General features: G+C 41.5%; 3 protein-coding genes across 6 annotated transcripts in view; 2 read left to right on the top strand and 1 right to left on the bottom strand.

The window, feature by feature from the left end:
* The first annotated feature begins 209 nt into the window (after positions 1-209).
* Positions 210-7,469, top strand: LOC308120573 (isoaspartyl peptidase/L-asparaginase). Its single transcript, XM_080481244.1, has 7 exons — positions 210-292; positions 2,266-2,475; positions 3,894-4,036; positions 4,804-4,967; positions 5,815-5,933; positions 6,080-6,190; positions 6,966-7,469. The coding sequence occupies exons 2-7, from the start codon at positions 2,289-2,291 to the stop codon at positions 7,169-7,171; spliced, it is 930 nt and encodes a 309-aa protein (XP_080337370.1). The 5' UTR covers positions 210-292; positions 2,266-2,288; the 3' UTR covers positions 7,172-7,469.
* Positions 7,470-9,536: 2,067 nt separating this feature from the next.
* phf3 (PHD finger protein 3) lies at positions 9,537-21,547 on the top strand. Of its 4 annotated transcripts, none has more exons than XM_080481592.1 (16): positions 9,537-9,618; positions 11,655-11,908; positions 12,227-12,334; positions 12,435-13,722; positions 13,831-14,107; positions 14,490-14,541; positions 16,202-16,319; positions 16,425-16,581; positions 16,663-16,779; positions 16,958-17,080; positions 17,201-17,345; positions 17,584-17,761; positions 17,837-17,984; positions 18,534-18,623; positions 18,754-18,949; positions 19,057-21,547. In XM_080481592.1, the coding sequence occupies exons 2-16, from the start codon at positions 11,671-11,673 to the stop codon at positions 20,781-20,783; spliced, it is 4,962 nt and encodes a 1,653-aa protein (XP_080337718.1). In that variant the 5' UTR covers positions 9,537-9,618; positions 11,655-11,670; the 3' UTR covers positions 20,784-21,547. The 4 variants fall into 4 exon arrangements, with proteins under 4 accessions (XP_080337718.1, XP_080337717.1, XP_080337716.1 ...); XM_080481591.1 differs by having other exon boundaries at positions 9,548-9,669; XM_080481590.1 differs by having other exon boundaries at positions 9,548-9,720.
* eys (eyes shut homolog) overlaps positions 21,245-23,133 on the bottom strand; it is a gene marked incomplete at its 5' end in the record, with an annotated part of 173,350 nt that continues 171,461 nt past the window's right edge. The window contains one exon of the mRNA XM_080481589.1: positions 21,245-22,861. Within this exon, the coding sequence (XP_080337715.1) occupies positions 21,675-22,861 (1,187 nt within the window). The 3' untranslated portion in view covers positions 21,245-21,674. The remainder of the gene's footprint in view (positions 22,862-23,133) is intronic.

Raw genomic sequence — 23,133 nt, 5'->3', positions numbered from 1 at the left:
GATCGCTACAATATGCTTTTAGTTATATGATTAACTGCACTCCACTGACAATTTTATTGTAAGGTGTTACAACCACAATGATAAAAACATTATTTTGTAGTTGTATAAACCACTTTGCTATGAAGAAAATGAGTTTTAGGGGGTAAGAACTGTCCCGGTTTGATTACAGCGCTCAGAAGGATTCTGTTTTGAAAGGTTTTGCCGGATGTCTCTTAAGAAGCGATAACTTGACGTCAGCGTGTCCCGCGCGCTGCTTTTACGAGTCCTGGGAGATTTCAGTAAAAAATTAAAGGTAGGAAATATCTTGTTTCCTCATCAACGTGCCGCGATCTATTCTGTATGCAATGGTGAGGCATGCAAGTGGAAATAACAGCATATTTACTGTCACAATGAAGCTCGTGCAGACTTAAGTTCGGAACTGATAACAGAACGTGAATGCAGCATACACACACGTGAACGGAAAGCTAGCGGTTCGGTGTTTCGGATTCACTGGTTTCCCCGTCAACTGGTGACTTCCTGTAGCGTCGGCCTGTCAGTGGACATTTAACGGGGACTTGTTGGCAAGGAAACCAGTAAGGACTGGGACATCTGCAGGTTAAGGTGTATCAATCTTCATTTGAACAAGTTAATACTGACTTTAACTTTGAGTTGATAATAACAAAGCTAGTGTGTTTTTCACTGAAAAAAGTGGTCATGTGAGAGTAACGCGTTACCGGCGTGACTTGGTTTGACAGACTGAAATGTCAAAAATACGAATAAAAGGTCTTTCAGGGCGAAGCAACGCACGTAAAATTGCAAAGATATTGGGTCCTGATCACAGAATTATCAAGCTTGGTTACAAAAAAAAAAAAAAAAAAAAATCAACAGGGTCGAAAGAAACGAATTGAGAAAAAAACCAAGTTACAAACAACCAAAGAGTTACAAAATGTCATTCAGGCAGCGACTAGGAATCAATTGTCCTCCAAGTGCTGACAGTTTCCAGAAGTGTAACCCACCGAGAAGCACAAGGTGTTTTGTGCTCTTGAGGTATGGCCAAGGTGAGGAAGGCTGAAATCCCATCAACCTTGTACAAGACGCGCCGGTTGAAACGTCAAGACTGGGCCAGGAAATACTCTATGACATATTTATCAAAGGTTTAAAGGACTGATGTTTTGAGAGTGATTCTTGACGGACCAGATGGATAGGTGCATTATGTTCACTTTTAACAGCTGAACTTAAACTGAGATGGGAAAATATTCATTTTTCATTTATGTAATATACTGGACTCGGGCGCGCCACGTATCATGAACAACAATCTTATCTTCTTCGGTCTCCTGAATCCAAAACACACACACACACACACACACAGTCAAATAACAATGTGTCGTCTACTAGTGACACCGAGTAGTGCAGTTTTAACTCAAATACATTACACTTTAGTTGCCAAATAATTCTGAACACTGAGATATTCTCTTGAGAAAGCCAAAACCTGACTTTTACTTTCTTAAATATTCAGGTGTGAGCTTTATTAACATTTTGGATTGAGTGAGAGTGCTGTAGTTGTAAAGAAATGTAATTAATAAACACATCTGATAATTCTGCAATGAGCTTTAAAAACATGCAATCTCTCCACATAGAGTCACAGTCATTGTGTCTAAACTTATTATAAATGCATCAGTTAGGTGTACTGACGGGTAGTGAATCAACAATAAGAGGCATTTAAGGTATTTTAAGAATATTAAAGGAACATTGTTTTTATCATGATTTTTCTCATTCTTTCAAAAGAAGCAACTATCTTAAAGTTTACAATAAGTGCTTACTCATGTAGTCTGTCACTGTCATCAACAGGACTAAATATGTAAGTAGATCACTTGTCCAATCAAGGGTTTAGGTTATACTCAAAGACAAATATAAGTAATTGTTAGAAATTAATCTAAATGTTAAAAAAAAAAAAATAAAAAAAAAGATTTCCACCATCTCCCTCAAGTTTAAGTTACTTTTTTACCAGACATTTGAGTCACTGTACCTGTATGAAATATTTAAGTTCAAAGCAGAATTCTCATATGAATAATACACTCTATAAAATGAAAAACCTAAAAAAGTACTAAACAGGAATTTTATCTTTAAAAATAAACTTATTGGTTACAACAATGTAGCTCAGAAATCTTTGAATAATAATTCATATTGTGGGCGTATTTTGTTTGCAACTCCTGCTGTGAACCACAAGTAAAACGGTTTTTTTTTTTGTTGTTTTTTTTAAAAAGTTGTTTAATGCATTTTCCTCAGCTATTCCTGGCATAAAGATAAAGATGTCATCTGTCTTGGTGGTGCACGGCGGGGCCTGGGCCATACCCAACGACCTGGCCCAGGCTTCTGTGGAAGGAGTGAAAGCTGCAGCTTGTGGAGGGTTCGCAGTGCTGAAAGCAGGAGGAAGTGCACTGGATGCCGTTGAGACAGCTGTGAGGGGGTTGGAAGAAAACACCGTGTTCAATGCAGGTATGTGAGATTATTCTCTGCCATGGGTCAATCACACTATTACAGCTTCACAGCCACTCTCCTTTTCACCTGACAATATAATGCCGGAACTCAATTTCAGCTCCATTCGATCACAACAATCATTCATTATTCATGTGGTTTGGCAACAATTCCAATCTGCTATCTGATATCTGCAGCCCGATCATTGGAGCCTGGCTTTTGTTTTCATTTCTACACACAGATATTTATTTTCTGTTTGTTCTATTTGAGAATCTTAGACCTCAGCCTGATAGATTCCTAAAGCCCAAAACTAGTAGGTTGTTTTTACGTGTTATAAAAGAATGTGGATGAAAGACCAAAATGATAAGAGTAAACACAAGTTAATGAATATATAAATTCAACCCCCAAAAATTAGGTGCATTTATAAATAGGTAAATACATGCATAAGTAATTGTAAATAAATGACTAATCAAACAAACTACAAAAATGCAGAAATAGCCTTTTATTACATTTTTGTTTAATTCACTCTACATAAAAAATTTTTTACCCGTTCAGCTCTTTGATTGATTTATAGGATGTATTTATCAGTACTAGTAAAGAATATGCAAGACATATTCTTTATTTCTATTGATCATTTTTAGGTTTTTTTTAAAGGATTGTTTGGCCCCGACTAATTTTTTCAATTATGTCGCAAGAACTAAATAAAATGAACAAAACAATATATTATTTTCTATTTCTAGATTTATTCAAATATTTGTTTATCTATTTTTTCTTGTGTCATTATCTGCCCTTCATACCTCAGACTTAACTACTTAAGAGGATTTTATCAGTAGAGTTCTGTCTCCCATCTGATGGTGCTGCTAAAATCTTCATCCTCTTAAAGACTGGGTGCATCTGTCGCAGAGTGAGGGATTAAACTTTATAATCCGACATTTTGTTTTTTTTCAATCTTCATTCATATAAATGACTATGTGAAAGAGACACTAGTTTGCGTTACATGAAGGGAATTCTCTCTGTTCATGTCAAGTGTTTTGTCCCGACTCACCTGAAAAGTTTCACTACTAGAAAAGAGTCCCAGTATTGTATTATATTGATGGAATGGAGCAAATTTGTAATAAAAACCATACAAAACATGCTCTAAACAACAATATTTGGAATTCGGAGCACAATAATGCCTATATGTTTATAATGTCACATAGTCTTACTGGTTTAGGCTCGGTCCTCGTTGCATATCAGAAAACAAGACATCCACCCATCTGAAGCGTAACACTCTTGTTACAAAGACCCTGAATTCAGCCCATGGATTTTACAGCCGAGTTTGAGCTCAGTGCCGCAGTATTTTTATGCTGCCATCTTGTGGATTTTTGGAGGACAAAGCAGGCAAAATAAAACTGGCCGTTCATGGAAAATCACATGTCAGAGCCTTTGATTCTCTCCAGGACATGGCGCAGCATTAAATGCCGTTGGAGAAGTGGAGCTGGATTCCATAATCATGGATGGAAGGACTCTTGCCTGCGGTGCGGTGTCTTCAGTGAAAAACGTCGCTCACCCCGTGTCACTGGCTCGGGCTGTGATGGAAAAGGTCTGAAATGATTAGTTCATTATTTGAAACCTTTAGTGGCTCGTATAGCTCAAATAATTACAATGTGATTGGAACGTTAAAGGCATTATCTGTATTTCTACGCTCATGACGTGAACTGAAGTGGTGAATTGGCGTTCGCCTTAGAGTAAGAACTGCAGATCTAGTCTGGCTTGAGCCGGGCTGCCTCGTCTGTGTGTAGTTTGCATGTTCTCCCTGTGCAAACGTAGGCTTTTCCAGGTACTCCGACTTCCTCCCATGGTCCAAAAAAGTGCATTTGAGGTTAATTGAAGGCCCTAAATCGGCTGTAGGTGTGAATGCGAGCGTGTTTGTCCTCCCGGCCTTCGCCCATTGCCCGCTGTTATCCTGACTTTAGTTTATATGTTCTATTCATCCATCATCTACACCACTTTATTAAAGTTTCAAGCATTATTAAACTTTTAAATGGTCATAATTATGGCCTCTGATTAAAAAAAGCAAACGACATCTGATCATACAGTATGAATTATTGTATGCATTTAGATTCTGTGATATTTGTATCAAAGTTTCAGAGTTTGCAATAAATTGTATTTAGATATTTTAGCTGTATTTGTAATTGTGCCGAGTTGTCCTGTAACTAAAAATACATATTTGAATAAAGCTACACTGTTCAAGTAGGAAGATAAGCTCCTTTTAGAGATGAAACTTGTGGCTTGTTTTAAGGGGAACTGTGTGATTTTACGAGACCCGCTCTGCTTTCCGTTTTTGCCATCCCCGTTCAATTTTGTCAGACGAAACACGTTATGCTGACAGACAGAGGAGCAAACCTTTTCGCGGAACGCATCGGCGTTGTGACTGTCCCCACCGACGCACTGGTGACCGAGCTGGAGAGGGAGGACTGGATCAAGCACAAGTCTTTCGATACTGAAGTCAGGGAAGAGTTCAACGCTCAGTGGTACGCATGCTCACGTTGAACTTTAATTCCCTCATGGAGCTCTGTTGTCTCTTCAGCTTAAGCAGCTTGAACAGAATTGACATAAAACTACTTATTTACACACGTCTGAGTCTGTTGGATCAAAATGAGACGATAACATTGCCGTCACCGTTGTGTTCAATACTGTGCCACAAGTTCATGGGGAGTTCGGAAAGCCCTCTTGATTTTAAAGGGGTATAACATTTCTCTTTGTTTAAAAAAAAACAACAAATAAGCAAAGTCAGGAATAAATGTAATCATTTGCATTAAAAGTGTATCATTTAATTAAAATATATTTCATAAAAATAAATGTATTTAAAATAGGCCCCGAGTGATATGGCTTTTTTTTGGGGGGGGGGCTGATCCCGAAAACGTTCGGAAATAAAAAATAAAACACATAACTTTTGGCAGATTACAGATTATTCTCTGATGGCTATAATTTCACCCTAATTTAAGAGTGTCTGCATTATACACAAAGATCAGCTTGCAAGCAGGAGAAATAATGGCGGTGTGCCAGGCTGAAGATGAAGATGAATTGGTCAAAAACATAAAATGAGTGTACCAAGAGGGTACCACCAAACCTCCCAGGACGGTGCGTAAACCCAAAGAGTTTGTCCTCACAGAAAAGAAAGTCACTATCAAATATAGTAATGAAAATGTATTTCACATATAGTGCGTTATGTGGTTGTTTTAACTTGTTATGTAATTGTACAGGGCCTGGTGGGGGCGGGTTCCCTCAAGAATAAACGTTAGGAACTGCTAGTCTAAGGTACAATAAGTGCTGTAATACATGCAACTCTCTTCTTGGATGATATTCTTTCCCCTTCAGGGCTCATGATACTGTTGGAGCGGTGGCTGTGGACTGTGTTGGTAATGTTGCCTGTGCAACATCCACAGGGGGGATCAGAAATAAGATGGTTGGCAGAGTCGGAGACTCTTCAGTCGTTGGTATGGAGTTCTTTCATTTACACGTATTGTACTGCTTTATTCAAATCAACCTTCATTATTAGTGCGGTTAAATCTCACCACAGGGTGAAAACTGTTGATTTCATAACGCCGTCCGGTTCACGTTCACCTTCTCTCTTGTTAATAAGGTTGTGGGGGATATGCCGACAATCTGAGCGGAGCGGTTTCCTGTACCGGACACGGAGAATCCATTCTCAAAGTCACATTAGCCCGACTCATCATTTCTCATATCGAACAAGGTGATAAAACTATGAACACAAAACACATTTATCAACGTTTGTCTGGCCTTACTATGCAATTAATCACTAGTCTGTTTTTGGTATATTTATACAAACTCCAAATCAAGTTATTTCTTATTGCCCCAATTACAATTTATCGGTTTATTTTATGCTCGTTTGCCTCACAGTGTAGAATTTATGATGGAGTTCATTAAAACTTTGTTTTCAAACCTTTAGGTTTTTTTTTTTAACGCTTTACAAGGCACTCACTTAAATGTGGAAAGTGAAGATTTTAACTTCAAAGTGTTGAAATATATTTACAGAACTGAAGGTTTTAAATTCATTTGGAAGATACACCGACTATACAATCCAATTTCCTCCAAAGTCAGACTGACCAAAATCCCACGTATTTGACCGATTTTAGTTAATAGTCTCTATAGAGACTTTTTTTCCTCTGTGCAGATTTGTTTACATCATTAATTAGATTTGTCTTACAATACACGGTGTTGTTTACCAAATAAATACACTTGCTGTCAGTTTCCATATACACTTGTATATATATTCAAGCTCAATTTTTCAAATATTTAAACAAATAAGATTCAGGTAACTGGGAACATGACAATTATAATAAATACTTCAAAAATGACAATTATCTCAATAATTGGTGCAATTTTTTTACCCTATATTCTCATATTCCCTCCAATTAACATGGTTGGTTCGGAAGGATACACACAGGTTGATCTCCCATTATTAAATGTCATTGGTTTCTTTTTTTCTTTTTTTTTACCTCCTTCAGGCAAATCGGTAGCAGAAGCTTCCCAGTTGTCTCTGCAGTACATGGGGGATCGTGTCAAAGGGGCGGGGGGAGCCATTGCGTTGTCTCCATCGGGGCAGTGGTCCGCCTCGTTCACCACAGAGCGAATGGCGTGGGCTGCTGTGGAAGACGGCGTGCTGTGGTATGGATTACAGCCGAATGAAAGAAAAAAAGAACAGTTGTCTTAATAAAAAATATATATATTTTTTTTAGTTCATTAGTGCTACACGGAACTGTATGGAAATAAGTTTCATTTCAATTTACTATGATTTGACTCAGTTTGATTTGAATAGTTGCTGTTGATGTAAAGTGAGACATCGTTAGTTGGGTAGACACACTTGTTAAACGTGTTTAGATTTTTTTATGCAATGTGTTTTCATTAGATAGTTCAGCAAATATCACTTTTGAAATGAGTCAGTTTACCCTAATGTTCAATGTTGTTGCTGATTGACAAAATAAAAGTGGTCAAGATGAATTTAAAGGGTGCTTTATGTTTCACAGAGCTTTTTTTTTTATTTCTTTTGGTCCACTCCGCTGGTTTTCTGACACATTTTCTCTCAGCTCAGATAAATGAATAGCAACAGGATACAAGCATCCGACTCCTGAAGCTAAATACATTTCTAGAAACAAACACTCCATCTCTTGAACGCACATCTGACCCTGCCCGTCTTAAAACACGTCGCTCACTTCCAGTAAAGCGTGTTCGGTTTTAATTGCCCAGAAAGCTTTCCTTGTGATATGAAGTGGGAGGGGGTTCTTAAGTGATGTGTGAAGGCAAGGCAGGGCAAATTTATTCATAGAGCACGATTTAAACAAGGGAATTCACAGTGCTTTACAAAGAAATAAAAGAAAACCATAAAAAGCTTTACGGAGACATAAAATATATTGAAAGAAATCCATTAAAGCTTTAAAAGAAATTAAATACATTAAAGAAAGCAATGAAGAATCTTAATTTTAATCTAGATTATTTCTAACTAAAGTATTGACTTCACTGTAAATTGAAGTAATACTAAGTTTACATTAGATAAGTGATACAACATGTTAGTTTAAGACAAGTACAAAATGTCATATCACCTAAGTGCAGATCTAACCTATTGGCAAGAAAGATTATTAAAATATTCTGTTACAAGAGACCCAAAGTTCTGTCTTTTAATCTGGATTTCTTGATTCTTGAAGTTAACCGTTAAACATGCTGCAATTTCTTTTTTGCTACCGTTACTGAACATTTTGAGAAATGCACTTCTTTAAGTGGTCTGGTTCAAAGAATTCAGCTTTGTTTGGTCCAGTTTTACCTCAAGTTACCTGGGTCTAGTTCAAAATGGATCTGGTTTAAATAATCCAAGTTCCTTTTTTAAGTGGGAATTTTCTTTCTTTCTTGTTAAAGACAGGTCCAGTTCAGGAGATATTTAGTTGGGTTTTTTTTTTTTTAAGTTTTATTGCCAGAGGGGAAATTCCTTCCTGAATTGACCCCTACATTTTGCTTCAAGATGTGTTGAAGTCTGAAGATTACCATTATTCTTTATAGACAATGTTTCCAGCCGTCTTTAAAGGTGCCAAAATAGACCAAAATAAGGGTAAGTCCACTGCTTCATTTTATGCTAATTTTGATCAAACCTTCTGTTGTTTGGTTAGTTTATCATTTTATGCTTATTGTGACAAAGGCAGCACACAATAGACCTGAACCACTGCCTTTTAAACAGAAATTATGCATGATTCTGAAAGTTAACCCTTCAACATGCTAATGTTTTGGGTTTTTTTTTGCTTATTTTCCAGAAGCTTTGAAGAACTTCAGGTCTTTAAATGGTGTGGCTCAAAGAGCTTTATTTTAGTCTACTTTCACCTCAAATGACGTGGGCCTACAGTTCAAAATGGATCTGGTTTAAATAATCGAAGTTTCTTTTTTTTTTTTAACTGGAAGTTTATATGAAATATTGTAGGTCTCTTTTAAAAAAGTCCAGCTGCGATTTGACCAACCTGGTTGTGTTTCAAACAATCCAAAGCTTACTTTTTTTTTTAGAGCATGAATCAATGAATCATGTAAAGTTTCAAACATCAAGTCTAAGCCTGTTTTCAAGAGGTCAGCTCTGGTTTAAGAATGATTTTCCATTGCTTTTTACTGAAACATGTGTTAAAATGATGGTCATCCTTTATTGAAAATGTTTGCAGCTGTCTTTAAAGGTGACACAGTGTACTAAAAATGGACGTCCACCTGCTGATTTCATGCTAAATTTTAAAGAATCGTATGTCTTTTGGTTATCTATAATCTTATGTATAAATTAGAAAAACCGATTGATTAACAAACCTAAACTGAATTCGTGCCTGAACCACCCAAACCAGGATAGTCCTGTGGCCCCCGTTTTAAACTGAGAGTCTGCAATTAAACTGTTTCATTGATCGTTTTTTAATTCACCCATTGAACTACCATAAACCTGACACGCTAGTTTTTAATCCAACCAGCTGGTTATTTACTATTTTCTTTAAATCCACGTAGAATTGTGTGATTCGAGCTGACAGCTGCTACGCTACGACCTGTAAACACAAACCACGTGACTGGGAGCCCGTCGGGGGCTTTTGCAGCATCGGGACGAATGACGGCTGAGTTGGAGGAAGTTAGCCCGGAGGAGCAACTCTGCTAGTATGTAACCTTACGCGACTTTGGGTGGGAAAACATCGCCGAGGGAGAGAGGTAACCGTTTCATCCGGACTACCAGAGCTGCAAATGTTGGCTGAGACGCATGTGGGTGTCACCGTGTAGCATCACAGCAGCTACAAACAAACTTGGTGCTTTGCGGCCTGCGCTAACGCCAGCGAGCTGCAGCCTTTCTCGCACAGTTAGCGCTTCGCTTGTCTTGACTTCTTTGCGTGCTCATTTCGTGCAACGTGCTCCAGTTTGTCCGGCGGGGGGGGTTTAAACCACGCAAAATCCCAACTACATGATCAGTTTCACAGTTGAGAACCGTGACTTACCTCCGGTGGAAACTTCCCCCATAGTTTCTCTTTTAGCATGTTAGCATCGCTCGCGCCGTGCGGCGGGTTATTTCCCAACCGTCATGTCACGTTAGCGTGCTCACGAGTAGCGTCCCGCTACAGGAACCCGGGCTATTAACGCGTCTGCTTCAAGGGGACTCTTTAAATTGTGCCAGCTGTGGTTAAATAACCTCATTTAGACTGGCGTTTGTCTTTCGTAGCGACGTGTAGCATCGGGGGCGTGTAGCGTGGATCAGCATGGCCTGCTTCATTCAGCCTGCGCTGTGTTAGCAGCAGCTTCCTATCGAGTTAAAAACACGCATTGGGCTGTATTCACTGGAAGATATTCATCTTAAATGTATAGACTGTGTGGATATGGTGTCAATCTGTTCATAAATCTCAATCAAACACATTAACAAAGTGTGTTTTGGGTTGTTGTTTTTTTTCTTTTTCTTTTAAAGAGCTGGCTGACCCAGGGAAGCGGTCAATATGGTAGCAGCGTTTGTTGAACGTATCATAGCAGCGGGAAGAGATACGAGTTTGAAGCTGCAGTGGATCGTGTGTAGCTTTGAATAGACACAAATATTATGTTGACGGGCGTTTTCGGTGATCTGTGTTCCTCTGTGGTTCATTAATACTCTGCAAGATAGCAGTGTTGTTCAACACGAACCCCTCTGTATTTTTCTTCTTCCTCTCTTTTTTTTTTTTTAACAATCACTTGTTTTTCCGGGATTTGTGAATCTCTTCCAAAACATGTTAAATTGTCACATTAGATGACTCTTCTAGATTCACATATTTTGTATTTCTAACAAGAGATAAGGGAGAACCGTGAGCCAAACGTGTTCGTAACAAGCATGTTGAATTAGTGGTTGTTTTTCTTTGTATGTTTATTAAGGCTGGCAGGGAAGCATTCATGCTCCAAAGTGACTTTACGGTCCCATATTATACAAAGATTACTGAGATAACGAATAAATCTGAAAAACCACAACAGTGAGCAGGTACTCGCGCTAAGCTGTTTAGTAGTAACTGTTGACACGCGCTAACGATTCTGAAATGTCCTCCTGCAGCCGCAGTCTGAACTTTTTCAGGAGCTTCTCCTTCTGGGTCAGATTGTGGTTTCAAACTGGTATAGTTGAAAACAGCGTTCCTACGAGCCACAGTGATAAATCCACTGTGAACGGTAGCACGTGGTACCCTTTGGTTTGAGGAAATACACTTGAATACATTGTTGGTGTACCTCTGATATCTATGTGAAATTGTTGGAAAACTGTATAATATGGGACCTTTAAGTTTGAAGGGATGAGCCCTCTATTGTTGGATGCTTTTAACTTCAAGTATATGTAATTTCTTCATATACAGTAAATTGACTTTTACTTATATAGCACATTTTACTGTTTGACTAGTATTTCACACACCAATCGAAGCAATTTGGGATTAATTGAAAGAGATTGCAAGGTTGTGAACCCAGTTTTAACTGCTTAATTATGTAATAATTAATATTACCCTTCACATAAATTCTAAGAATGTGTGATATAATTAATAGTTTGACCCTCCACTTTTATATTTTCATCATGATTTCTTCTCAACAAATGAAAGAAGAAAATTTAACCTTGGGAAAAAGCAGATTCTTTCCAAGAACTTTCAGAATTTAAATTAAAAAAGGTTTGATTAAAATCTGCCACTCTTTGTGTTGTTTTGATACAGGAAGGTCACAGCATTCATGGATATGGTGGACACCTTTAACCAATTAATACCCAGTGACCAGTTGGATGACTCCCTAATAGTCGGGCAGAATTTGGATTGTGGCGCCAGTAATGAGTTCGGGACAGCAGGACCCAGACTGGAGGACTCGCTGAGGAATATGCTGAGTGACAAAGATCCCATGTTCGGATGTGCAAGCACCCAGTTCAATCTGCTGGATAATGAAGACCCCGCCTTTCAGATCGCTGCCTCGGCAAGTATGTGTACAGGCGAAAAAACGTGGGCCGAGAAGGCCTGAATGTAGAAATGTACTTCAGATTCTGATAGAAGTCGACCGGCATGTGCAACAACTCGTATTTTATGCTACGCAGGTCAGTAGGGGTCATTCACTGTTAACTGGAAATTGATCGGGTGAGGAGGTTTCCAAAATACATTGAAAAGCTCGTTAGCATGAATAATCCGCATCATTGTAAATACGAAATAAAATGCAGATTTCGGATGTTTTTAAGAGTGTGACATGTGAGATTCACATGTTGACATAAAAGCATCAACATGTGTTTTTCTCGAATTTGCAGATCCTGACAGTGGTTCAGTCTCTGCCGAACAAACTCGTGAACTAACGGTTGAAGAAGCGACACAATCCGTTGCAAGGCAAAAGAAGCGTCCTCTTGATTCAGAGTGTGGTGAGTACTTGCTACAATATGTTCTTGTGTTAATCGTAATACAGTTTTTAAAAAAGAAGTGACACATTGTTTCACGCTCGGCTTCTGCTCTTTGATACAGAATTAGGTGATCCGCAGCCGAAAGCCGGAGGAGGACCTAGAAGTAAACGAGCCAACAAGCTCAGCAAGACATTTCTTATCGAGAAAGGAGTTGAAGGACCACAGCTGAAGGAAGAATTAACTTTGGGAGGGCGCATTGACGTGAATGATTTTGATTGTGGGTCGTGGCTGAATCCGACAGTTGTATTAAGACGCTTGACGGTCACAATCGGAGGATTCAGGATTGAGTTGCTTCCAGGACCTTCGTACTCACAAAGTGGTGCTCCAAGCAAGTCTGTTTGCTTTGAAGACGGGTTTTCGTACGGTGGGGACATCGGATTTGCGATTTTGCCAGACAACTGTGTCAGTGTAGGCAATCCCGTGTCGGAGGTGGATGCGATTGAAAAGGACTCTGCAGATGATGCGACTCTTGGACTGGGACCTTATGTGAATCCTAACGATGTGCAGACCTCCAACAGGACAACCATAGAGAGTCCCTGCACACAGAAGTCAAAACTGGACAATCACAGTGGAGTCGAGAAGCAAAACACTGCGACTGAAGTTAGAGACGGTGTCGAACAGAGCAGTGACGATAGCAAACCAACTGTGAGTAATAAGACTGATAGCAAGGACACGCCACAGATTGTAGCCAAAACACTGCTCAAGTCAAAACAAGGACCGGCATTGAATAAGAATAAGGACTTGTCTTACCGTAAAACAAGCATCGTCGTGAAAGAGCATAAAGAATCCCAGAACTCGCCATCCACAGTCGTCCAAAGAGGAAACGTGCACAAAATGAAACCTGTAAAGGAAAAACCAGACATTTCACCCCTGAAACGGCCTGTAGAGAACCCCCAAAGTGAGCATGCTCCTAAAGTGCAAAAGATACAGGGTGCTGGACAAAATAAAGTGAAGCCAAAATCACCAAGTGCAGCAAACTCTGTGGTCAAGAAGAGCCCATCAGCGAGCAACCGCACTGGCGATCATCAGGGACCACCCAAACATCCTCATCCCCCAAACAGCTCTAAAGTGGAGACCGCTCACCCGGCGCACAGCCATCCGAGCAATTCTGTCAAAACACTGGAGGAAGGAGGGCAGGAGAAGTCTAAAGTCAAAAAGCCTGAGAAGCTTCTTCAAAGGCAGAAAAGTAAGAATGTGAGGAGCATCTCCGTGGAGGAGCCGCAGCTTTTTATTCCAGACAACGCTCCTGCGGTGAAGAAGGACTCTGCCGAGGAGCTGGCCGCCAACACTGATGCTGCATGGGATGGAAACAACTGCTGCGGTCTGTGCAAAAAACACCACAACAACATGTAAGCCGGGCTCTTTTTCAGAATTCAATTGATGTTTGACTAAAGAAAAAGTCATTTTAATGTTCGTTGTAATGCTCAAAGTGCTCATTTGCAAACGTCTTTGTTCAGGTTCATGGTGGGCTGCGGTCGCTGCGACGACTGGTTCCACGGTGACTGCGTCGGTCTGGACCTGACCAAAGTACGTGAGATGGAGGAGGAGGACCAGATGTACGTGTGCTTGAAGTGCTGTGAGGAGGAAAGCCAGAAGGTGGATCCCGAGCCTCCGATTGCTCCCAAGCCAGAAGTTCCAGCGAAGCCTGAGGTTCAGGATCCCAAGCCGTCTCCGCAGCCTCGCCCAGGACCCTCCCAGAATGTCACATCCGGGGGGGTCAGACCGTTCTGGAAGGTAAGCAGCCTCACTGGGAGCCCTGAGAGGGATTTGAATTGAAACCTTTCATGTAGTGTTTCATTTGTTTCCTCCAGCAATTGCTTCCTCTGATAGTGATAGTAGCCAGGGTTACCACGATAACATGGTTTGTCTCTTTACTTTCTACTGGTGTGCACATAGGTTTGTGGTAAACAAGGTGCAGTCACCGTGGTTTAGTAGTTTCCACAGTATTTAGACTTATTTCACTTGTGTCAAACTTCCTTTTTGATTCACCTTTTGGCTGTGGGCTTTTACAAACTTTTTTTTCTTTTTCTTCTCGATTCTTCTTTTGGGAGTATCTGTCTTTGTTGAATGTTAGTGATATGTCTAATGTGATCTTTTTATTCCCTTTCCAAATTAGGATCCAGAGAGAAGGCATTCCACAGATGGAAGAGAAACGTCCCATAAAACAGGTACATTCATCAACTGCAAAGTTTTTTTTGGTTCTGGCACGAGGTTCTGATTTACTCAGTTTGGGGATTTCAGGTATTGAAAGTAGTCCTAGATTGGATTAAGGAGAACTTGAACCCTTTGATTATCTGACACAGATACAATGAGCCTGTTTACATGAACTCAACAATCAGATATTCATAAGAGGAGGATCTGCTATGTTGGGGAGGTTCTCTGTATGTCAATCCAGTTTCCTAAACTCCGATAACTGCTGTTACAGCATATCACATTATGCTGTTTATATGATCAATTTAAATATTCGGAATAATCCAGGAATCAGATTAGCCTGTTTTGGGCAAGTGACCTTATTTTTGAACTGCCACATGTCTTTTCATTTCTTCCAGCTAACAATATTATTTTAAAGTTCTTCTACCAGAATCCACACGGGAAAAATGAAAACATTTAGGACCCAGTTATAGTTGTTGATGTACAGCTCTAAAACGTTGTCAACACCTTTCTGGATTGTCAGTACACTCATTACAAACACATTTTTCCAGGATTTAAATTTTGCAGAACATATCCGGTTGTTGACATCTTAAGCCTGGCACACACTGCAGGATAATTTTGCCCCGATCTCCCCTCCTGAGCAGCGCGAGCAAAGTCCCGATTGTCGGATGTCTGCGAACAACATCGTGTTGGATTTTCCTGTGGTGCGGGGTGTGTTATGAGTGATTTTGTCCGGTCCGAGCCGCTCGGAAGGAGAGATCGTAGACGATGTTCAATATTTGCGACGAGAAATCCTGTAGTGTGTGTGGTCTGGAGCCGAGCAGCAGGAGGTGTGACGTCACGTGTGCCGGAAAGAACGTTAACCAGACTGAAAGCAACACTGCTGCTGCAGCCAAAGCCAGAAAGTTCCCGACTTGTTAATGCGTGACTTTATGAGATTATTAATTCATTGGTCACTCCTCATTGCTCTACTTTTGCTTTAGATTTTCCATCAAGTTGTTTCGAGGCTGTTTCCCCTCTATGAATGCATTTTGTGTTGGAATATTAATTCATCACCAGAGTAGATGTGCGCTCCATAAATGAATGTTTCTGCACTTAGATGTTCTATGTATTCATATAACTTAGGTAAGTTTTTCAGTATGTATGAAAACTTCTCAGACAAACACTGTTTTTCTCTGCTTTGCTTTGACTAAGTATTACCTCAAATATGAACAAAGGTTTAGTACTCTTATAAAATTTTAAAGTCTCTGGAGTCATAATAGCGTCATTTTATTTAAAAAAAAAAAAATTGCCAATGGGACTTTAAACTTTTGGTCTTTAGTAGTTTTCTGCTCTAATTTCTGATTGATATTTTTTTTTTTTGACGTTAATGATCTTTAGTAGCATCTTCACAATCCTTTCATTAAACTAGGGGGTGGAAATCTTCCCTCTCAAAAGTATTTCACCAAGTGTCCTACAAAGACATAACAAGCTCATTGACAGCTTTTGTACTAAAGAGATGAGGGAGAAAAAGTCCAGATTGTCTCATTTTGGTTATTAGGTAACAGCTTACATTGGAAGCATTTTCCATCTGTCCTTGCCTCAGTTTTTAAGAACAAAACATGTTGAATCATTAATGCTTTGAAGTTTTGTGACGGCAGATGTTCTCAGTGAATTACTTTTCATCTGTCCTCACAGGTCCTCATCACAAACAGGAGACAAGGGGTAAAACGTCCTCAGCGTCGAAGAAACCTGTGTCTGTGGAGGCGATCAGGAGGAATGTGCGTGATTCTCTCAAAGAAATTCTGACACAAAGGTAAAGATTTCGCTGAAGAAATTCATTCTGCCTACATGTATAAATAGGTTTTTATAACCAAATAGAAAAGCGTCTGAAATATGCACCACTGTGCTTTTTCCAAAGGCTGAAGGAGTCTGAGTTGAACATCTCAATGGACAGAGCCCCAGAGGTTGCCAAGAAGACCGAGCGAGAGCTTTTTCATATGTATAAAGACACCGATAACAAATACAAGAACAAGTACAGAAGCCTAATGTTTAACCTGAAGGATACTAAAAACAATGTAAGGGTCACTTTATATCAGTCATGTGTTTCATGCTTTATGAAAGTGTGTGGCTGCACTAATTGTATTTGGTTTTTTAAGATTCTCTTCAAAAGGGTTCTTAAAGGTGAAATCTCTCCTGCTAACCTCATTCGAATGAGCCCCGAGGAGCTGGCATCAAAAGAACTGGCTGCCTGGCGACAAAGAGAAAACCGACATGTAAGTCATGTTAATCTGCTTCCTCAAGTTTTCCACAGTTTGATTGTATAAATTCAGCCTGAAAGCTCAATATCAGGAATTATTGTAGTTTTCTTTCATTCCCTCTTCCAATCTTGTCCTTTTAAAGTTGAACTGCGTGACTTTTGTATTATTCAGAAATAAATTCATTGTTTCACAGACAATTGAGATGATTGAGAAAGAGCAACGGGAGGTGGAGAGACGACCAATCACAAAAATCACACACAAAGGTGAAATTGAAATTGAAAGCCAGGAACCAGTGAAAACATCGGAGCCTGTAGAGGTAAGGAGCCAGAGTGAATGGGTCTTTGTTTTATTTATACTTTTTTTTTTTTTTTTTTAAACAAGAGTTTAGTTAAAACAATGACACGAATGCTTGTTTTATCCTTCTTTTTTTTTCCAGCTTGAGTCTCCAACCAAAGTGGTAGAAATCTCACTCGAACCTCCAAAAACCCCGGACAAGAAAGCGGAGAACGACAAGACAGAGAAAGACACTACCAGCCAACACAAGTCTCACTTGTTTGACCTGCACTGCAAAATCTGTACAGGTAAACCTCGATGTGAAACTCGCCAAATTTAGTCCAATCAAAACAAACCTTGATCTGATCACTCGCCTGCTGCCATCTGACCCTTGGTGCACCTCCATCTGCTGAATCTGTGGCGCAATTACATTTTAGTTCTCCCCCCAACGTTTTACTTGGACGGGGGAAATGACGCTACGGGTGTAAACTCTCCCTCGGTCATCAGGCCCACAGCTGTTAATGTGCAGTGCTACTGTTATTAAAGGTCGTATGGCGCCCCCTGTGGAAGAGGCACCAACTAAAGTGGTCAAAGTTGCTACAACAGTGGTTCGAAGACAGTCAACCAAAACAGAAGAGTCGAAGGGCTCAACGACACCGGCAGCTGAGGAGGACCTGCACCTCACCGTGTTGGAGGAGAGCTTCCGAAATGCCCACGACGGACGGTAATTAGAAACTAATTGGGACTGTTTTGATTTGCCGTTTCCCCTGTTTGTATACGTGCTTCTTCTCTGCTGCAGACCGGATAACACCACTGGAAGACATGATGAGGTGATTTTCCTCTCAACCCTGAAGTCCCTGTGGCGAGGATTCATTCATATGCACGCTGTGGCAAAGCTGGTTACGAAAGCCTTTCCTGTCTCCGGCATCTTGGATAACTTGACTGAGGTAAAGTGTACACAGAGGAGCATACTTGGATTTTGAAAAGCTGTTGCAAAAATATTCTAGACATGAACTATGGCCTGTCATGGACAGTTCACACAGATGCATTCGGGTATTTCAATTTCTGAAATCGCCTCTTGGTAGGAAGTGAATGAAACTCATATTTACTGCTGCATGTCTCCCACTGAGCTCAACTAACTCAAACCCAAATTCACGCAGATATCCCAGGTTGTAGCTTTTAGCAGAAACCAGGAAGGCCTATTGTGAGGAATAAGACGAGCAAGAGAGTTTTAAGTACACAAAGAGACCAGGAGTCGAATCAGACATTAGAGTGGTGTTGTCATTGTGATAAATCTGTTTCAGCAGGCAGAGTGAGTTAAGAAGACAGAAAACCTTTTTTGTCCAAAAAGTCTTAACAACAAATTGAAAGAGAGAGAGTAAAATAGAAAAAATATGAATTATAACAAACTCCCACGCTTTGAGATTCGCAGGAGGACAGATACTGCCGAGTATTTTGTTCACTGATGTATAAACATGCAAATGTTCCTCCAACAGGACCTTCCAGACAGCATCCAAGTTGGTGGGAGGATCAGTCCTCAGACAGTGTGGGACTACTTGGAGAAGATTCGAGCAACCGGAACTAAAGTGAGTTTCTGAAAGCCTATCTTCTTCATGAATTGTATTACTTGTTCAAAAATCACAATAATTATTTATTCTTGACAGCATGCACATCATTTCTGGATGTGACTGACACATGCTTTCTGTTTTATTAAAGGAAGTGTGCCTGATTCGCTTCGCCCCCGAGACTGAAGAAGATGAGATCTCTTATACGCTGCTGTATGCTTACTTCAGCAGTCGTAAGCGTTTCGGGGTGGTGTCTAATAACCTGAAACAAGTGAAAGACATGTATCTCATTCCATTGGGTGCCACGGAAAAAGTTCCACATCAGCTTGTTCCCTTTGATGGGCCAGGTAAGATGACCACTTACCCAATCGTCTGTTCAGATCATTCTTTTCTCTCAGTGAATTACATGAGCAATTCTGATGTTTCAAACTTCATTAATCTTTTAATTTGACAGGATTAGAAAACAACCGTGCCAACCTCCTGCTTGGACTCATCATTCGCCAGAGACCCAAAAGGGATTTTCTCGCTGTGGATGTGACTGAGTCTGCGAGGAGCATCCCTGAAATCAAGCCCATCATCATTCCTCCTAAAGAAGCCAGAACAACAGAGGAAGATGAGAAGTTATTCCTCTCTTCCTTGACTGTTCCACACAAAAAGGAAAAGGACAAAACACTTCACACTACTGAAGAAGTTGATGAGCCAGTTGTGGAGTCTCAAGAAGGACCATCTGCACCAGAGAACAGTCTGGACGCCCAGAAGCCACTTCGCTTTCTTCCCGGCGTGCTACTGGGCTGGGGTGGAGAGTTGCCACCTCTGCCAGATGTTGGAGGTAAATCTGGAGCAACTGCAAGCGACGCCTGCAAGAACCAACCTGCTCCGAAAGCAGAGACATCAAGTGGAAACTCAAAAACTCCAACAGCTGCCGCCCCACGAGAGCGCTTTGTCATCAAGAAGAAAGAAGCCAAACCTGTTAAAAGTGAATCGGAGCTCCCCGGCCCGGCTGACACATCTGCTGCTAACAACTCATCGGGAAAAGACGCCGCCGCAGTGACTTACAGCGCCTCGGTCTCGCTGAAAGATAAGCCTCCAGATGTATCGACTGATGCTTTCCTGGCAAGCTTGCCAACAGCACCAGGCGGGACCAACAAAGGGGACGCTGGCCTTTTGTCTCAGACTGAAAAAGCGACAACTGAAGGGAATTCTTGCTCGCAGTCGGACTCCCAGGCCGCTTCAGATCACACGAGCAGCTCAAAACCTCCTTTAAGTGGAATATTGAAAAAGTCTTCAGCATATTCCACTGTGACTGAAGATAAAACAATGGTGCTTCAAAAGCTGAGAGCCAGCCCTCCAGATCCTTCAACTGCTAAACCTGTGCAGAGCAGCAAGAGGAATGATCTGATTGTACCATTTCATCAAGGATATTTACAGCTTGCAGCTCAGACCAAGCACCAGCCAGACGAGCAAAATCAAACGGTTCTTCAGTCTTTGCCCGGTGAAAAGGAGGAGCCTGGCTTGGCTGAGGCTGCTGCTGAAATAAAAGAGACCCGGTGTCCGACACCAGACCAGGAACCCAATGAGGCGTCAGACACACAGGCCTCCGAGTCCCAACAGGACTTGGTAACCACACCAGCTCTCCCAGCATACAACAGCACACCACCTTCCCCCTCACAGCAGCAGTCTCAGGTACCCGGCAGCTACAATTACCCTGTCGCTGCTCCTCCTGACGAGTTCTCCTCCCCACACATTGAGGTCGGGAGTTACAATACGCAGTGGACTCAGGATGGCACTGCTCCGGCTCCTCCCGATCCCCAGTCGCAGTACCCCGAGAGTTACTCCGCTTCGTTTCAGGCCAAGCGCCCCGAGGAGCGGTACAGTGACCCGTGGGAGAGGCCACGAACCACGGAGGACAAAGATCACCACGGGCGGCACAGGGACCCCCATCACGGGAAAAAGAGCAGACATCACGACCGCGAGCGGGAGAAAAAGCACGACCGCAGCCACGAGGACAAGCACAGGGACAGGAGTCGGCACCACGGACACTCGGAGGACCGCCATGCTGAGAAGAGAAAAGAGAGGCACCACAGCGAAGATTACAGCAGCCGACAAAAGGACAGGCACAGACAAAGACGGGACTCTGATTATGAGAACGGACGGAGAGGTTCAAAAGACAGTTACTCGTAACTATTTAATTTTATTTTTTTAAAAGCCTTCTACGTGAGCATTTTCAGCTCCAAGTGAGACTGTCACCACGCCTGGAAAAAACCCACTTCCAATGGTTTATTTAATGTTTTATACACCGGTCTGCATCTGTAACCACTCATCTATACAGTTCCATTTTACGTTACCGGCCAAGATGGTAATTTTCAGTACAGCTTAGAGTATCATCCTAGATACTTTTTAATTCAGACCAACAAAAGACACATTTTGGAACATTTTTAAAGCTTTTTTAAAATGTATATCTTATACCGAGAACAAATGGTTAGTTAACGTTTTCATTCTTGAGCTAACATGCAGCACAGATGTGGACCAGTTGGATTTCCGTTGAGCTCAGAATTTGGCCTCAGTGTGAAAGATATATTTAACTGAGGAAAGAGATTTAAAAACAAAGCAGCTTTGGCTTTATTTCAATTTTTTTTTTTTTTCAAATGCTTAATTGTTTTATAAACTTACTCTCTATTGAGAGAGTATGTACATTTTGGCTTGTAAATAATACATTAGAGAGAAAGTGTGCCTTTGCACTGTGTGTTTATGTACAGTTCGTAATAAAGCTAATCTTTTTTTTTTTATCATTGATTACAAAAGTTCAGACGTTTCTTTTTGTCCTGTCACAGTACTAACTCGTCCGTAACATATTTAATACATTCCATCCCATTAAATGCAGGTGAATTTAAATAAACGTGATTCATAAAATGTAAGTGATACAAGTAGTGAAATACAGTGTTGGATTCTTTAAAAACGTCTTGGTGCGATCAAATCTAACAAGAAATCTCCGGAGCAGGCAGGTTTTATAGTAAATGCCACAGGGAGAACTCTCAGCTATTGTAAACACAAAGAATGATGCTTTCTCTTTATTCATTGCCCCCCATAAATATTAAAACCCTCGCTATTGTTAAGAAACTGCACCGGCTTGGTGTCTCCAAACACATAAACATTTCTAAGACTTCCTTCAAACCCTTTAGAAAACAAACCCGAGGTCACAATTGTTACATTTCTGTGTAGCTCGAAGCCCCCGAAGTAAAATTGCCCCCCGTAGTTCAAGGCGACGTATCGCTCAAATGGATCCACGTCCTCAGAAAGGATCTCCTTGCCGTCCAGGTACACATGAATAACTGTACTGTTCAGAGAAATGGAGACGTTATTCCACTTGTTGCAACAGCGGGTTTGATTGGGTGACGTTAACGGGGCGGAGAGTCTCTCTCCCAGGTTGACTGCGATTTTGAGACGGCCCTTATCGAGCCCCACGGCGAGGTAGTCGTCGTCTTCGTCCGCGGCCGTTCCCATCCACACGATCAGACCGTCGTCGGAGTTTGTGAGGAAGCTGAAAGAAACCCGCGCGTTTTTCAGGTTCCTGGCGCCGTGTCTCGGGTCGGTGTATTTCAGGTAAGAGCGGCCGACAAACCTGAACGTGTCGGTGGAAGTCTGCGTGTCGCAGTAGGCGCCCTCCCGCCCCAGGGGGCACATGCAGCGGTACGAGGCGGCAGACGGCGTGCAGGAGGAGCCGTGTCGGCAGGCGTGGTTAGCGCAGCTGACGGACTGGTTACACACAGAGCCAGACCACAGTGGCGGACAGACGCATGTGAATTGGTCGCTGCCGGTTGCCACGCAGCGACCTCCATTCTGACACACCTTGTACCCGCAGGCCGTCCCGTCCCAGTCGCCGATGTTTGCGCCATTCCCAGCTCCCACCTCCGTTAACTCCACCTCCTGACCATTGACAATGAGCTCCCTCACTCCTCCGGTGAAACTCATCGGTTCTCCCTCGGTCGCGTCTGTTGAGACGAAGCTCAGGGCGGAAACCCCCCCAACAAACAGATCTGTGGTGACGTCCAGGGTGCTCATCCCCGCGGTCACGTTCGCCGTCACCTCCCGGTCGTCCACACTGAGGAAGCCTCTGTTACCAATCCGACCGGCGTTCACCGTGTGCCAGGTCCGGCCGCGCAAGTCCACTTTCTCAGCAGACTGCAGAACGTGGACGCCGTCCCCGAGATCATATCGGAGCTGCACAAATCCAGAAGTCAAGGAGAGGCAGAGGAAGTCTCCTGCAGGAGGAAAAGTGATACTTTTATTTGTGGGTTTGTGTTTTCTTTTTAAAGTTAATTTAATTTCAATGGTGGTGAGTCGTTCCTTTATAACCTGTTCACAGCAGTGATTCTTCACTAAAGTTCCATCAACATGAGATAAATTCTGAACCTGTGACACGTGAAATAAAGCCTTTATTGTCAGCTTGCCTGAATGCTCCAAGGTCCTCTGCAGAATTATGAGCTGTTCAATGAAATTATTCTTTCAAAAGCAGTCTGAATTCAGCTTACTG

The sequence above is a fragment of the Lipophrys pholis genome (genome assembly GCF_963383615.2).
Source record: "Lipophrys pholis genome assembly, chromosome: 15".
Lineage (NCBI taxonomy): Eukaryota > Metazoa > Chordata > Actinopteri > Blenniiformes > Blenniidae > Lipophrys > Lipophrys pholis.
This window is presented reverse-complemented; position numbering and strand designations above follow the sequence as displayed.